The sequence below is a fragment of the Loxodonta africana genome, chromosome 13 (assembly GCF_030014295.1).
Source record: "Loxodonta africana isolate mLoxAfr1 chromosome 13, mLoxAfr1.hap2, whole genome shotgun sequence".
In the NCBI taxonomy this organism is placed as follows: Eukaryota; Metazoa; Chordata; class Mammalia; order Proboscidea; family Elephantidae; genus Loxodonta; species Loxodonta africana.
This window is the reverse complement of record NC_087354.1, coordinates 89,187,442-89,202,428: the sequence shown is the minus strand read 5'-3', so window position 1 is coordinate 89,202,428 and position 14,987 is coordinate 89,187,442. Positions and strand designations below refer to the sequence as shown.

At 36.7% G+C, this 14,987-nt stretch overlaps 1 protein-coding gene across 3 annotated transcripts in view; it reads left to right on the top strand.

Annotated features, from left to right (window-relative positions):
- FSTL5 (follistatin like 5) overlaps positions 1 to 14,987 on the top strand; it is an 865,385-nt gene that overhangs the window by 510,391 nt on the left and 340,007 nt on the right. For all 3 annotated transcript variants that reach the window (XM_003418490.3, XM_010598135.3, XM_003418489.3), the window contains exon 6: positions 4,529 to 4,695. In XM_003418490.3, coding sequence (XP_003418538.2) covers positions 4,529 to 4,695 — 167 coding nt within the window. The remainder of the gene's footprint in view (positions 1 to 4,528; positions 4,696 to 14,987) is intronic.

Below are 14,987 nucleotides of genomic sequence, written 5' to 3'. Positions count from 1 at the left end.
TTAGTTAGCCTCTAAGCTCTTTAATTATAAATTTCTTTTACGGCAGTAGAGAAGGAAAAAAAAAAAAAAAGGCTATTTGGAAATATTACTGATAAAATTTCCTCTAGGATCCATTCCATTTAAAGGAGTAGTAGGTTTAACAGGTTATACAAATAATTATTCTAAACATGGGTATTTTGTTCCCAGGAATCTAGATTTTGTTAACACAGAAATAGAAATTATAAACATGAGCAGAGGAATAAAATTATGAGACTAGTATGTTAAGAACTGAATGAAATATTCAATGTAAGTACTCATTTACAAACTTCAGAAGACATAGGTGTTTAGAAGAGCAGAATCTCAGTTATGACAACTTCTGCTCTTTTTGTGATTTTAAACGGATTTTTCCATCAAAGTTATAAAAATTATCTTCTGTTTTAACTAGTGTTTCACAAATATTCACAATATTTTTCCCTTTTTTTGTACTAATGCTTTCACCTAAGTTCCTATTACTAATAGTATTACATAGTATTTTTACCTAAGTTCCTATTAATATTACTATCACCCAGTTGAATGAATGTTTCATAAACACTCATCTGTTGTGGTTTAAATTGTAGTAAAATACACTTGTGGAGCCATGGTTAAGCACTTGGCTGCTAACCCAAAGGCCAATGGTTTGGACTCACCTGGTGGCTCTTCGGGGGGAAAAGACCTGCTAATCTGGTTCTGTAAAGATGACAGCCTAGGAAACCCTATACGGCAGTTCTACTCTGTCACATTGTGTCACTATAAGTTGGAATTGACTCAGTGGCAAACAACGGCAACAAACCACCCTTGTCTCTTTACGTTCAGATTCTCCTACAGGAGACTTTTGACTTTCCATTCCTTTGAAAGCAAGCCCTTAACATTTCTCTAGGTCAAGTAGTAAAATGAAAAAGTGCAGTAAGATTTCCACCGGGAAAAACTACCTTACAAGTTTCTTAGTTGTCCTAAATAATCAAAATGAAAAAGCTGGAATAGAAATAGCATATTAGTCTTTATAACATGAGATCAATGCCACCGCTGGAGCTCAGACTTCATACTTTGAATACTTAAGAATTTCTCCAACGCAAAGTTTGCACGTGAAAAGGAGCGCTGAACGCGCAGTCCTATCTTACCTTCCGTCACAGCACCAGATGACTCCAGATATTGTGTGATATGTACGTTCACATGAAGAAGACCTTTCAAATATGGATTATCTTTAGAGACAAATGGAAGATGCGTACTAAAAATGATCTGTGCTATTTGCTGCAAGGGGCTTCTTTGCATAACGATGATCAGATGTTTTGTGATAAAATATGCCAACATTAATATATATCCAAGCAAATATAGGTTAATCTTAGCTAATTGAGCATTAAGTTTTTAATTTTTTCTTTGAAACTCTTATTTCTAAAGGAACAACTTTGATCACTCAAATGTACACAAACAACCTTTACTTCTTCAGTTTTAGGTGCGTTATAGATAAAACCCATTGCTGCAGTGTCAATTTCAACTTATAGAGACCCTACAAAACAGAATAAAGCTGCCCCGTAGGGTTTCTAAGGAGTGGCTGGTGGATTCAAATTGCCAGCCTTTTGGTTAGCAGCTTGAGCTCTTAACCACTGTGCCACCAGAGCTCCTGAATTATAGTTATTGGTTATTATATAACTATAACCATTAGTATCACCCTCATGGTTATTCTTTTAGGTTGTTTATTCATTTCTAGACACAAGCACCATTTGACTATGAAAATTAATTCAAGTTAGACATATTTCATAAATTGTATTATTTAATATTAAAATATTCTTCATGAAATCTGAGAAGAAAAATGTTTAATCTTTGTGATTTTGGGAGATTAAATCTTTGCTTGGTAATAACTTTCAGAAAGCCTAGTAAAGATGTGTGTAAATCTTGCTGCTAAATTTATTTACGAGAAGGACCACCTGACTTTGGGAAGTAGCCAGTGAACATATTTGGTTTGTATGTCAGGGAAGAGGGGAAATATGCAATATGAAACATGCAGAAAAATGTTAATGAGCTTTTAAAATACATAGCATTGTTTTATAACACGTATTACCAAAATAGTTTTAAAAACCTTTTTTAAAATGTAGTCCTCACATAAAAAAAAAAAAAAAGCTTTTCTATGTATATTAATATTCTCTGGGTGGATAGTAATTCTTATTTCTAATTATGCATTCTCTCAGGAAAAAAAAATTCCATTTTAAAAAGAGGCGCACCATAATGTTATGCTAATTCTCAGCATTTATTCTAAGATGTTCATATTAGCTAATTAACATTGTAATGTATAACTAGTAAAAGCACCACTAATTTGAATGGGCTGGGACTTAATTCCAGATGCAAAACATTAGTAAAGAAATTCCGGGGTAACTTAGTGGCAATTTTATCTCTAATGTCCGAAGAGCCAGCGTTAATGTGGTGGTTTTAGGATCAGATGTCTCATTATCTCTTACATGATTTTGTGAGAAAACTGAAAGCTAGAATTCAGAATAGCTAATGGGAAATTGTTAATAATTCTTGTATGGTACTGTACATGGTGTTATTACTTTCATCATGCTCTTTCTTCCCGTAAGTTTGTGCTCTTAAAAAAAAAAAAAAGTTTTAAAGAAACACTGTATCTACAAATTTCATGCTGTTCCTATGCTTAATTGGTCAAATATATGTCCTTTAAATATATATGTATGTATTTAATATGTACATTTACCATATATATTTACTATATATTATGTATATTTTGTACTTATAAATATAATTATATATGTATATATACATATACATATATATCGGTGGATATTAAAAAAAAGGAGAGTAAACTATTCCCTAGGATCTTATTAACTCAGGAAGAACTGAAATAAAATATGAATAAATATTAACAGAACATTAAACTGTGCGTGCAAGATGCTGCTACCCATTTCCATTAGCAATTAATGACCAAAGAATAAACTTGGACTGGGCAGCTCTCTACAAGGGTTTTTCAGTTTCAAAAGGATGGTTGCTCCTTCTCTGAAAACACAAAACAACGATGAATTAAGTAACTATGGCTTTTATATTTAGAAACTAGATTTTTTATAACAGAATATACTGGTCAGTCTGTTTCTGTTTGCATTCATCTGATACTGGTGTGACAGCCAATGTGCCCTAACAAGAGATATTACTTAACATTTACACTTGATGTGTGGGGGTGGGGTGGGGTGGGGTGGGGGCTGTGAGTTTCATCCCGGCCTTCAGATGCGAAAAAACCTGTGCCCTTTTTGGCAATGCAATTTGTGATGATACAAAAAAAAAAAAGTTGATAGAGATTGAGTAGCTCTACTCTAGAAAATATCACTTGTTTAGCATTTCTCTTCCTCCTCAAGAGGAAGATGGGATTAAGAAGGAAGGAAAGAGATGGTGAACGGGAAGAAAGAAAGTTTGTGGAAGCGCCTGCCGATATCCTGTCTGACCATGTTTAGTACAAATCTGAAGACTTCACTTTCTTCACTTACCCTCCAAGTAAAATTTCATCAACCACAACAAAGGAACGAGGACAATAATTCCATCTTTTCATGTCAAAATTTAAACTAGAATACTCGTCTGTGTTATTTTTAACTCTGTTAAGACAGGATAAAGTCAAAATGCAAGACTTAAGTCATAATGTGGAGAGCGTGAATGTCAGCCGAAAGGAGGGGCAGTCTGCGCATGTGTACCGCACTGTAGCTATTACCCCAGCCAGCTCTCATCGTAATTGACAAGGACACAGTTGTTAATCTCATGGTCAATTCTCATGCTCTATTTTTAAGGACTGAAAATAGAGAAGGAAAGCCAGAACCAGATTTCAAATAGTATTTTCATATTTCAACATATTATTTTTTTTATTAGGACCACGGTGTTCATTGGTTGATTAAAAATACAATATTTAACTTAAATATTTAAGGATCTGAGAATAACTGTACTGTACCAACACTATCTTATAAAAGCAGTTGATAGAATTTCACTTAATTGCTGTTTGGTCGGTGAACTTCAGTCTCTTCTCCTTCAACTTCCCAAATAAATCGTATTCCTTTAGAGCCGATTTATGTTTCCCAGCATAATGATGCGTTTTACCCATTCCACTCCACTGGTGTTCTCTGAAGCCAGCCAGCAATGATCTCACCTAACCTACAAAATAAATCTATCAGTGAATAAACAACATCGTTTTTATTTCAATGTCGACGACACACTGCATGTCGATTTGGCAGTTAAATAATTTATTTCTCTTTTGGGCACAATCTGCCAGTCTTATTATAACTCTACTTCTGAGACTCATTTCATCTTTAATAGTTCTGTGCTTCATCAGGATGCCTGTCAATCAATTAAATTGAAATGTCATTCTGACCTTTCATTGGAAACAATTTGTTCTTTCTTCATTTCATCATACGCTTTTTTCCCTTTGATTCAAATTAAAAGCCTTAATTAGTGGCATTTAGAAACTTTATACTAATTAATCTTAAAAAACTCTATGCTCATCAACATTACTGACACTTTCTCTTTACAGAGGTTATCCAGTTGAGTCTTCCTGAGGATCAGAAAGTCAGTGTTACTGCAGCAACTGTAGGACAAAGTGCTGTTCTGAGCTGTGCCATTCAGGGAGCCCTGAGACCCCCCGTCATCTGGAAAAGGAACAATATTATTCTTAATAATTTAGATTTGGAAGACATCAATGTGAGTACATGAATATACCTTGCTTTTTTATTCTGTATATTTCACATAATGTACTCTAGATTTTGTGAAATATGGGAAGCTTAATGAATATTGGCTGTAGAGTAGAAGATAATTACTGTGACAACGGCATATCCATACTGATAACTGAAAGAAGCCCTAAAGATGATTTAAAATTACTTAAACCATCTGTAATGATTTATTCAGCAGGTCGTGTAGCAATGTGCTGGTGGGAGAACAAATTTGTGCAAAATCTTAGAAGTGGTGTCTATTAAATTTTAAAGTGCAAATAGTTTTACCATAGCAAATCCACAACTAGGAACTATCCCTACAGATGTATTTATACGTGAATTTAAATATATATGTATAAAATTGTTTGCCTTTGCAATGTATGTAAAATATATAGATATATATATTAGAAATAACTTCAGTAGGACACGTGATAGTATATGAGTGTGTAACATGATTCTAAATTGTCATTAAAAACCTAAAAAAAAAAAAAACCAAAAATGACAATTACTCAAAGAGGGGAATTTATATGTGCTGACATAAAAATGTGATATTCATATGTGCTTATATTATTATATAGAATGTTCTCATTTGTCTGAATGTATATTTTGTGTTTATAGAAATTTCTAGAAGCAAGCCCATGTGGTTGCTCTCAGGAGAGGAAAGAGGGAGGAAATGTAGACTTCCCTCCAAGTGGTACCCATTTGGACTTTTTGCATTTCTAACATGTACATATATTAATTTTTACTAAGAAAATAGTTTTCAAGAAATAATATTGTGCTGTGGTTATTTATTGGCATGATTTAGTTGGGGTTCTTTTTCTTGAAGTCTCACAAACACAGTTCAAAAATCCCAAGGAAAAAGAAGACTGTATTGGAAATTTCCTGGATTCGGTTGCCTTCAGGAATGCCTGGATTTCAGGTTTTCTGAACATATTGTTAAATGTCTGTTTCCTCTCCATCCTTTGGATTTATTTTTAGACAAGTAGACTCCATGTTATAGGGAATGTGGCCGCAAGCAAATCCAAATGTATATTGATTAGAACCGTTGATCCCAGAAGAAGCCACATGTCCTGATACCTACAGAAGACATCCCAGGAAGGAGTCAGATTTATACAGCTAGAGTTGCATGACTTTTACTGAACTACTCAATTGTCCAACAATGCAGTACACTGATTGGTCAAGGTAGGGTCATGTGTTCCCTGGGCCAAGAGGGGACTGCCCAACTCAATGGAGTTGATCTAGATTATTAATGAATGGTGGCTGGGTAGTTTCCCAATAGACAGGTTTGACAGGAAAAAAAAGTCCCCCCAAACCTTTATATTGTACTACTACTGGTTAATAATCTCTGGATTTCATGCTTGTGTGCCCAGTGTTTGTGATTACCAGAATAACCAACAGCTTGTCTCTAAGTAATTGCTTTTATAGTTGAGCACCAGCCTATAGCTCATGGAGTGTTAAAACAGGGTAAAGGCAGTTTTTGCTTCAAATACTTCATGAAGTATTAGAAACTAGTAATATTAATCAAAGCAATAAATGATTCGTTTTCTAGAATCAGGCAGCACGTTTCTCCACTCAGATTCATTCTTAGCAATTCAGTATCTAAACCCACTTCAGTAGGGTGTAGCTCCAAAAGTGAAATAAAAACGGGAACAAACTCCAGAGCATTCATCTGTTCCTTCCATCCTTCTTGACTGTCAGAAGTGAACATCATCCTAGAAGAAGAAAAGAGTAAAAACTCCTGCGGTTATAGGGTATCTATGGACACGAGGAGATGCAATTCAACTTTTGTTTTGTGATTTCAGGGTTTTTTGATCTACTTGCACGTAAGTTTTAGTTATTATTTTATTATTATTATATTATATCTCTCAAGAAAGCCATCGTCCCTCCACTTATTCTTTGCTGCTTTTTAAGGCCCTCTAAAGCACAAAGAAGGCCATTCTTATTTGTTATATAGTCCTAAGGTTCTTGTGTAATGTAATAGGATGTGTCAAAAACAGGAAATTTAACCCATTTTTAAAAGTTTGATAAAATTTTTTTTCTAAATGTCCTCACATCTAGGCACTTTCCTCAATAGTGTATGAAGAATAATGTTTATCAAGAATAGTGTGTCATAGCAGATATAGTCTCAGAGGCATCTGAGTTTGAGACATGGTCCTAGAAAAATCATCCTGAGTTTGCTTTATGAGTTTCTATGTCTACATTTTGCCTTTTCTGTTTCTGTCATCATCCTTACTGTCAACCTGCCAACTATTATTTACAATAAGGCCATTTATTCTAATGTGTTGTGGTTTGAAAACCTTATGGAAGCTTTTTTGAATTGTTTCAAGAATGAGAGAGAATATGTTATGAGTGATATTCTGTGGATAACTAGCTAAAGTGGACACATTCTTTGCATGATCTTATAAATTCTTTTGCTTCTAGAGATTTGAAATTTCTAGAAAAATGATTTCTGAAAGAGTTAGGTCTCTGAGATTATTAAATAAGTACTGAGGTAATTAAATTGATATTTATCATTTTTGATATACTTCAAAGAGCAGATAAATTTTAAGTGAATTTTAAAAAGATTCCCAATATTTAGAAAGTTTCAGCTTAATTTTGAACCACATTTAGTTAAATTGAACAAACATTCATAATCTATCATGTACACAGAACTACCAGCCTTTCAAAATTAAAACTGCAGAGAATATCCAAAGATACCTGAGAAAGAAAGCATATTTATTAAATTTCTTAATATACTCTTGGTGTTTTCATTTAATTACAACGTATCAACAGTGAAATTATAAAAACATATTTTTAAAGTATTTAACAATATGACTTAATGTTAAATAGAAGATTATACTTGGCTCTGCTTACAAGTCTGCCAAAATAAGGACTTTATCATGTAGATAAACAATTTAGATATATATTGTCAGCTCATCTCTAGTGCACATGTATTTTCTGGTTATCTGTAACCTTTTGAATACTCCATCAGTGTTCTGACAATTCCTGCTCTATGAATTTTGCTTCCCGAAGATGGAAACCAAAAAACTTGCTTGCTTAGTCTTCCTTGCAGTTAGGATGGAGAAATTTGAACAGACTCTAACGAACAGACCTGATGAGAATGGCCCTATTTCATAAGCAAGAACATGAGAAGGCAGGAGCTTTAGAGAATTTTTTTTTTCACGCCAGTTGTCATTCTGGGCCAGTGCTATGGCAGCAGAAACCTGTTTTCAAGGATGGCAGTGATTGGAGCTCTGGGAGTGTTCAGCCTTCAGGTTCAGTGGGGTCTCCATATGCAGCTTGGGCATCCTGGATAGTATCTCAGACCCCAAGGCAGAAATTATGCTTTCCTAGATATTCTATGATCTTCCTAAGATTCTTTATTAAATTCTATCCTGCTTAAAACTAGCTAGAATAGGTTCTGCTCCTTACCACTAAGAATACTGTTTAATTAATTTTTGGAGGCTTTAATTATGTTATGTATGTTACGAATTATGTTTATCAAAAATGGTTTTCTTAGATAAGGATTTCTGATATGTTGAAAGAGCAATATGATTTTATTAAACTGCATTCTCACTTTGCTCACAAGCAAGAGAAATTTTTTAAAATTTCAGACGTGAATCAGTTTTTATACCTTATTAGTAAATTTTTAATTTACACAAAAGTGAGTTTAATTACCATTACATTATGTAGAGTTAAAATTATATTATAAATGCTTTTCACATCAGAGGAAATCAGTGAAAATTTACAAACTCCTTTCTAAGTCTTTGTAGCCCTGGTGGCACAGTAGTTAAGAGCTCAGCTACTAAACAAATGGTCAGCAGTTGGAATCCACCAGTAGCTTCTTGGAAGCCTTATGGGACAGTTCTATTCTGTTCTATCAGGTTGCTGTGAATCAGAATTGACTCCACGGCAAGGAGTTTGGCTTTGGAGTATATATTTTCCCAGTCAATACATGAATATATTCTCATTACAAAAGACTAAAATAATACAGAGGCAGAGCCAAGGTGGTGGAATAGACAGACACTTCGGGTGAGCCCTCTTTACAACAAAGACCCGAAAAAACAAGTGAAACGAGTATATTTATGACAAGCTAGGAACCCTGAGCATCAAAGGCAAGCTTAGAAAACAAACCGAGGGGCAGGGGGAAGGAGAGACTGTTCAGAAGTGGAGAGGAATTACTGAACCTGAATCGCAGGGAGCCCTCAGGCACCATTCCCAGAGCGGCAGTGGCAGGCTGGTGCTAACGTTCGGCAACAGTTTCCTCAGGGAGAAGCAGCCAGCCACACAGCCTACTCACACCTCCGGAACCAGAGAACGGCGCTCTCAGCAAAGCTAAGTACTTGCATATATTTTATAATGCCCCCCCCCACGCCCAAGCCAGCTTCAGCGGCTGAATTCTCTAGGCCTGAGATAGGCCCTGTTCAGCACCTATAGCCATCGTCCTAGCCTTGGAAAAGGAAAAACTTTGCAATTGGGGGAAAAGATAATTTGTCAGCTCTACTAACCGGGGGAGCTCAGGATGGAAGCAACTTCTGTCCAGACATAAATGGTCCGTGGCCTTTGAGCACCTTTCCTTTCTGCATGGACCAGTGTGAGCCTATTTCAGGAGAATATGCCCTTGTTGGCAGACTCCAACTGTTTCAGCTGTGCGGCAGAGAGGTGGGTGTTTGATGTTTGACATTGCTGTTCCTGTTAAACCGTGTGCTCACCTACCCACATCAGGGGCCTAAGGACTAGTAGCTCCACTCAGGTCACAGTGCCACCCACGACACGGGTCCAAGAATAACTGGTACCTCCCAGTCCTTACAACCAAAAACTTTGGGTGCCCACGGTCCATCTGCAGAACCCACCCACCTGCATGCTTTAGGGAACAGGGATGCACTTTCCTCAGAGACACTCGGGGGTCGGTTCTCAGCCTCCTGTCTTGTTCAGAGCGTGACCCCCTGCTGCAATCAGATACCAGTACATACATCAATCACTCCATCCCTCTAAGAATGTAGGACGGAGCCTGTTCCACACACTTGATGATCAGCTACCTGTACACCTAAGCAGAATTCATACAAGAAAAGTGAATGGACTCCTAGACTAATATACCTGATAACAGCTCTAGCCATCTGGGGACAGGATGTCAGAACTCCAAAGGAGAAAATAATCAAGCTAGCTCACTCAAGCGACCCATTTGGGCATATCAAAACAAAACAAAGCAAGAAGCTATGACACAGTAAGCAAGCATAAACTAATACAATAACTTATAGATGTCTCGGAGACAACAGTCAATATCAAGTCACATAAAGAAACAGAACATGATCACCTCAAAAAGCTCTCAAAACAAACCAGAATACAAAACTTTAATATACAGAACCCTTAAAGACATCAGGAAGGAAATGAGGCAATATGCAGAACAAGCCAAGGAACACACGAATAAAGTAATTGAAGAAATTAGAAAGATTATTCAGGAACATAATGAAAAATTTAATAAGCTGGAAAAATCCATAGACAAGCAGCAATCAGAAATTCAGAAGATTAACAATAAAATTACAGAAGTAGACAACGCAATAGAAAGTCAGAGGAGTAGAACTGAGCAAGCAGAAGCCAGAATTTCTGAACTTGAAGATAAATCACTTAGCACTAATATATTTCAAGAAAAATCAGGAATGAGAAATGAGATGGGCAATATTACAACAGACCCAAATGAAATTAAAAGAATTATATCACATTACTATAGAAAATTGTACTCTAACAAATTTGAAAACTCTAAAGAAATGGATGAATTCCTAGAAACACACTACCTACCTAAACTAACACAAACAGAGGTAGAACAACTAAATAGACCCATAACAAAAGAAGAGATTGAAAAGGTAATCAAAAAACTCCCAACAAAATAAAAGCTCTGGCCCGGCTGGCTTCACTGCAGAATTCTACCAAACATTCAGAGAAGAGTTAACACCACTACTACTAAAGGTATTTCAGAGCATAGACAAGGACGGAATACTACCAAACTCATTCTTTGAAGCCACCATATCCCTGATACCAAAACCAGGTAAAGAAAACACAAAAAAAGAAAACTACAGACCTATATCTCTTATGAACCTAGATGCAAAAATCCTCAACAAAATTCTAGCAAACAAAATATCAAAAAAAAATAATTCACCGTGACCAAGTGGGATTCATACCAGGTATGCAGGGATGGTTCAACATTAGAAAAACAATTAATATAATCCATCAAATAAATAAAACAAAAGACAAGAACTACATGATTTTATCAATTGATGCAGAAAAGGCATTTGCCAAAGTTCAATGCTCATTCATAATAAAAACTGTCAGCAAAATAGGAATAGAAGGAAAATTCCTCAACATAATAAAGGGCATTTATACAAAGCCAACAGCCAACATCACTCTAAAAGGAGAGACCCTGAATGCATTCCCCAGGAGATTGGGAACCAGACAAAGATGCCCTTTATCACCAATTTTATTCACCATTGTGCTGGAGGTCCTAGCCAGAGTAATTAGGCTAGATAAAGAAATAAATGGCACCCAGATTGGCAAGGAGAAAGTAAAATTATCTCTGTTTGCAGATGACATGATCTTTTACACAGAAAACCCTAAAGAATCCTCAAGAAAACTACTGAAACTAATAGAAGAGTTCAGCAGAGTATTGGGATACATGATAAACATACAAAAATCAGTTGGATTCCTCTACACCAAAAAAAAGAACATCGAAGAGGAAATCACCAAATCAATACCATTTACAGTAGCCCCTAAGAAGATAAAATACTTAGGAATAAATCTTATCAGAGATGTAAAAGACTTTTACAAAGAAAACTACAATACACTTCTGCAATAAACCAAAAGAGACCTACATAAGTGGAAAAACATACCTTGCTCATGGACAGGAAGATTTAACATCATAAAAATGTCTATTCTACCAAAAGTGATCTATACATTTAATGCAATTCTGATCCAAATTCCAATGACATTCTTTAATGAGAAAAAAAAAAAAAAAACCTGTTGCCGTGGAGTCAATTCCAACTCATAGCAACCCGATAGGACAGAGTAGAACTGCCCCCATAGGGTTTCCAAGGAGCGCCTGGTGGATTTGAACTGCTGACCTTTTCACTATGCCACCAATTAGGGTCCTTTTAATGAGATAGAGAAATAAATAACCAACTTCATATGGAAGGGAAAGGGGTCCCGGATAAGTAAAGCATTACTGAAAAAGAAGAACAAAGTGGGAGGCCTTACTCTACCTGATTTTAGAACCTATTATACTGCCACAGTAGTCAAAACAGCCTGGGACTGGTACAGCAACAGAAACATAGGCCAATTGAACAGAATTGAGAGTCCATAGATAAATCCATCCACATATGAGCAGTTGATATTTGACAAAGGTCCCAAAACAGTTAAATGGGGAAAAGTCAGTCTTCTTAACAAATGGTGCTGGCATAAGTGGATATTCACCTGCAAAAAAAAAATGAAACAAGACCTGTATCTCACTCCCTGCACAAAAACTAGTTCAAAATGGATGAAAGACCTAAATATGAATTCTAAAAAGATAAAGATCATGGAATAAAAAACTGGGACAACGTTAGGAGCCCTAATACATGGCATAAACAGTATACAAAACATTACTGACAATGCAGAAGAAAAAACAGATAGTTGGGAGCTCCTAAAAATCAAACGCCTATGCTCATCCAAAGACTTCACCAAAAGAGTAAAAAGATTACCTACAGACTGGGAAGAAGTTTTTAGCTATGACATTTCCGATCAGCGCCTGATCTCTAAAATCTACATGATACTGCAAAAACTCAACTACAAAAAGACAAAAAACCCAATTGAAAAATGGGCAAAAGATATGAACAGACACCTCACTAAACAAGACATTCTGGTAGCTAACAGATACATGAGGAAATGCTCAGGATCATTAGCCATTAGAGAAATGCAAATCAAAACTACAATGAGATTTCTTCTCACTCCAACAAGGTTGGCATTAATCGAAAACACAAAACAATAAATGTTGGAGAGGCTGTGGAGAGACTGGAACACTTATACACTGTCGGTGGGAATGTAAAATGGTACAACCACTTTGGAAATTGATTTGGCACTTCCTTAAAAAGCTAGAAAGAGAACTACCATATGATTCAGCACTCCTACTCCTTGGGATATATCCTAGAGAAATAAGAGCCTTTACATGAACAGATATATGCACACCCATGTTCATTGCAGCATTGTTTACAATAGCAAAAAGATGGAAGCAACCAAGGTGCCTATCAATGGATGAATGGACAAATTATGGTATATTCACACAATGAAATACTACACATTGATAAAAGAACAATGAGGAATCTGTGAAACATTTTATAACATGGAGGAATCTGGAAGGCATTATGCTGAGTGAAATTAGTCAGTTGCAAAAGGACAAATACTGTATAAGACCACTATTATAAGAACTCAAGAAATAGTTTAAACAGAGAAGAAAATATTTTTTGATGGTTACGAGAGGGAGGAGGAAGGGGAGGGTAGGAGAGAGGTATTCCCTAATTAGATAATAGATAAAAAATACTTCATGTGATGCGAAAGACAACACACAATACAGGCCAGGTCAGCACAGCTGGACAAAGCCAAAAGCAAAGAAGTTTCCAGAATAAACTGAATGCTTTGAAGGCCAACATAGCAGGGGCGGGGGTTTGGGGACCATGGTTTCAGGGGACATCTAAGTCAATTGGCATAATAAAATCTATTAAGAAAATATTCTGCATCCTACCTTGGAGAGAGGCACCTGGGGTCTTAAACACTAGCGAGCAGCCATCTAGATGCATCAATGGGTCTCAACCCACATGGAGCAAAGGAGAATGAAGAACACCAAGGGCACAAGGTAATTACAAGCCCAAGAGACAGAAAGGGCCACATAAACCAGAGACTACATCAGCTGAGACCAGAAGAACTAGATGGTGCCCGGCTAAAACCGATGACTGTCCTGACAGGGAACACAACAGAGAAGCCCTGAGGGAGCAGAAGAGCAGTAGGATGCAGACCCCAAATTCTCATTAAAAAGACCAGATTTAATGGTCTGACTGAGACTAGAAGGACACCTGTTGTCATGGCCCCCAGACCTTCTGTTGGCCCAGGACAGAAACCATTCCCAAAGCCAACTCTTCAGATAGGTATTGGACTGGACAATGGGTTGGAGAGGGATGCTGGTGAGGAGTGAGCTTCTTGGATCAAGTGAACACTTGAGCATGTGTTGGCATCTCCTCCCTGGAGGGGAGATGAGAGGGTAGAGGGGATTAGAAGCTGACAAAATGGACACGAAAAGAAAGCAGAGGGAGGGAGTGGGCTGTCTCATTAGGGGGAGAGCAGGTGGGAGTATATAGTAAGGTGTATGTAAGTTTTTGTGTGAGAGACCGACTTGAATTGTAAACTTTCACTTAAAGCACAATAAAATTAAAAACAAATAATATAGATGTATATATATAAAATATATATATATGGACAACGAATAAGGAAGACCAAAGAAGAGCTGACACCTTTGAATTGTGGTGTTGGCGAAAAATATTGAATATACCATGGACTGCCAAAAGAACGAACAAATCTGTCTTGGAAGAAGTGCGGCCAGAATGTTCCTTAGAGGCAAGGATGGCGAGATTGCATCTTACATACTTTGGACATGTTGTCAGGAGGGATGAGTCCCTGGAGAAGGACATCATGCTTGGCAGAGTACAGGGTCAGGGGAAAAGAGGAAGACCCTCAACAAGTTGGATTGACACAGTGGCTGCAACAATGAGCTCAAGCATAACAACGATTGTAAGGATGGCGCAGCACCGGGTGGTGTTTTGTTCTGTTGTGCGTAGGGTCGCTATGAGTCAGAACCGACTCGACGGCACCTAACAACAACAACGTATATATAAAAAAAAAAAGTACATGGCAATTTTTTTTGTCTGAGTCTAGATTCTGAGGTTAAGTATACCTTATTGATACCGTGGCTTGGAAATGTGGGTTCTGCCTTGATATCAGTGATTCCTCAGCCAGTAGGAATGATGGGACCTCTTTGTGTCCCAGCCCCCTTATCTGTAAAATTAGAAAAACAATAGAGTTAACTCATTGTTTATTCTGTTTTGTGAGAATATGATAAAGTTTTTAAAGTTGTTAACACTGTGCCCAGTACGTTGTAAATATTCGATTAATCTAGGTCCTTGTTTCTTCTAGTTTCTCATCTTCTTCCTTCTCTTCTATGTGTCACAGAGCACAGGCCCCCTCACCTGTGCCTAAAACAACAGGAATTTACCATTAGGAAAGAAATAGTAA